Below are 2,129 nucleotides of genomic sequence, written 5' to 3' on the forward strand. Positions count from 1 at the left end.
AAAAAAAAACATAAAAAAAGGATGAAAAAACAGACTGCAAAGAAATCTGCAAAAAACAAGAAATTAATAATAATAATAATAATAATAATAATAATAATAATAACCAACCATTACAAAGACGTAGAAATGTACTCAGGACAGGGAGATCTAGGAAACATCTTCATTGTTTAATGGTGTGTAAAGTGCACGAGACACTTCACTAATAAATAAACCATGGCGCTATAAATACGAGAGTACGAAACAAGGAGGTACAGTGCTTCAATAGAAAACATCATGAATAACGGGGCGAATGTTTCACCATCACACACACGGATGCTCAGATACTCTGGCATCATCTCCCTTTTCTAGGGTAATAGTAATAAAACCATCTGCACTAGTAACATGCACCAATGGACTCTAGAACAACATGCCGTCTATTTCATGTTCTGCCCGTACACGACCAGCAGTCCCGGAAAGGAAAGTGTTAATTGCCGGAGGTGGCAATAACATTGTGCTTCTTCCTGACATCCTTCCCTGGTATTGTGCACAGGGCAGCATCACACTGACATGCCGGCTTTAATGGGATCTGAGACATGACACAGCTTTGCCTCTTCGGGCATTTAACCAACTCTTGACCACGTTGACCAATGGCTCGGCAGAGTCTTCTTCATGAGATGATGAGTTCCCTTTAAGAAAGGTTCCAGAATTCCGTACCATAGTGGATTCCAGGCTGGACATGTCCCGCATCCGCTGACACTCGGACAATCAGTTTGAGGTTATGTCTTTTGACAAGGTTTTCGGCACCGAGAGCACAACGACAATCACGTCCAACAATGTCCAATGTAAACTTGAGGGCCTCTGTTCAGATTAAGGTCAAGCAGTTTCTGGCCGGAAAATCTCTTTAAGGACAGCCACGCATGGAGTGGAGCTATCCTCTTTGACAGGGCACTGGGGTCTCTGCTGGTGGTTTGGAGACTTTGACTCTGGTCTACTGAAAAGTTCCCGGACGCCTTGTCGGAATCTCAAGTCCCTGATGCTGTAGATGACGACATTCCAGCAACTGTTGGAGGTGAGTATCCAAAATGCATAGAAAGAAAATTCACACCAGACATACCCCAGGACATTGCCCACCACAAAGACGGCAATGGGGCTGAACGATGCGGAGAAGGCGAACGTAAGGATCCCAATGGTTTTGGCTGCGGTGATGTCCGAGAACGAAACCTTGCTGCAGGTGCTCTGCACCTCCACCTCCAGCTGCTTCCTCACTTTACAGTACTGCCTGATAGAAGCAAAGGTGACAAAGTTTATAATGAAGGTGCCACCCAGCAAGGAGAAGTCAAAGACTGGAAAGATGAGCATTATATTCAGGGCGGGATCCTGCGGTTGCATGGCGGTGATCACATAGTTGCACATTTTGCTGCAGGAGTTGTATTCCAGAGATATGTTTCGACTGAATATCATGGGCACCAAGGCCAACATGAAGCTGAAAATCCAGGAGAAGACGATAAGGTATCCTGTTCTTTTCCGAGTAATCACAATCCGCTTGTGGAGAGGTTTGAGCACGGCTATGCTCCTCTCCACCGACAGTAAGAATATGGTGGATATGGAGACAAAGGTGCAACCGGCAAAGATAAGTCCCATGATGAAACAAGGGACTTGGGAGGTCAAACTGGAGGGAGTTGTCTCATCAAGCCCGTAAACAATCCGGGTAACTTCCATGTATACGGAATAAGGCACGACCAAAAATCCGACCGCCAAGTCTGCGAGAGCCAAAGAAGTTTTCAAGAAGCCTTGAGACGTCCTCAACTGCTTGGTCCTCAAGAAGACCAGGAGGCTCACCACGTTGCCTACTGTGATGGTCACGATAAGTAACACCATGAGAGAGATCTTAAAGGTGTCTCCAAGTAGACTTGTGCTGCAGAGGCTGCAATTCCGAGAGGAAGAAGTGGTGTTCTCGAGCATTGGAGAAGCAGGAGAAGTCAAAGTCAGAGCAGAAAATCCATCATCTAGTCCTTCTCCAGGCTCTCAGATGGCCGGCGGTAGAAGAAGCAGAATACATGTCCCCAACTTGAAGACTGAAACATCTTTTCTCATCAACATGGCACGTCGCCCTCGCCAAGCATCCGTCCCCAGGTAAATATTTTCAGCTC

At 46.1% G+C, this 2,129-nt stretch overlaps 1 protein-coding gene across 1 annotated transcript; it reads right to left on the reverse strand.

Moving 5' to 3' along the window:
* Nucleotides 1–852: 852 nt before the first annotated feature.
* Nucleotides 853–1,857, reverse strand: LOC138771801 (neuropeptide receptor 22-like). Its single transcript, XM_069951808.1, has one exon. The coding sequence runs from the start codon at nucleotides 1,855–1,857 to the stop codon at nucleotides 853–855; it is 1,005 nt and encodes a 334-aa protein (XP_069807909.1).
* Nucleotides 1,858–2,129: the final 272 nt, after the last annotated feature.

This window comes from Dendropsophus ebraccatus, chromosome 14 (assembly GCF_027789765.1).
Source record: "Dendropsophus ebraccatus isolate aDenEbr1 chromosome 14, aDenEbr1.pat, whole genome shotgun sequence".
NCBI classification, from domain to species: domain Eukaryota; kingdom Metazoa; phylum Chordata; class Amphibia; order Anura; family Hylidae; genus Dendropsophus; species Dendropsophus ebraccatus.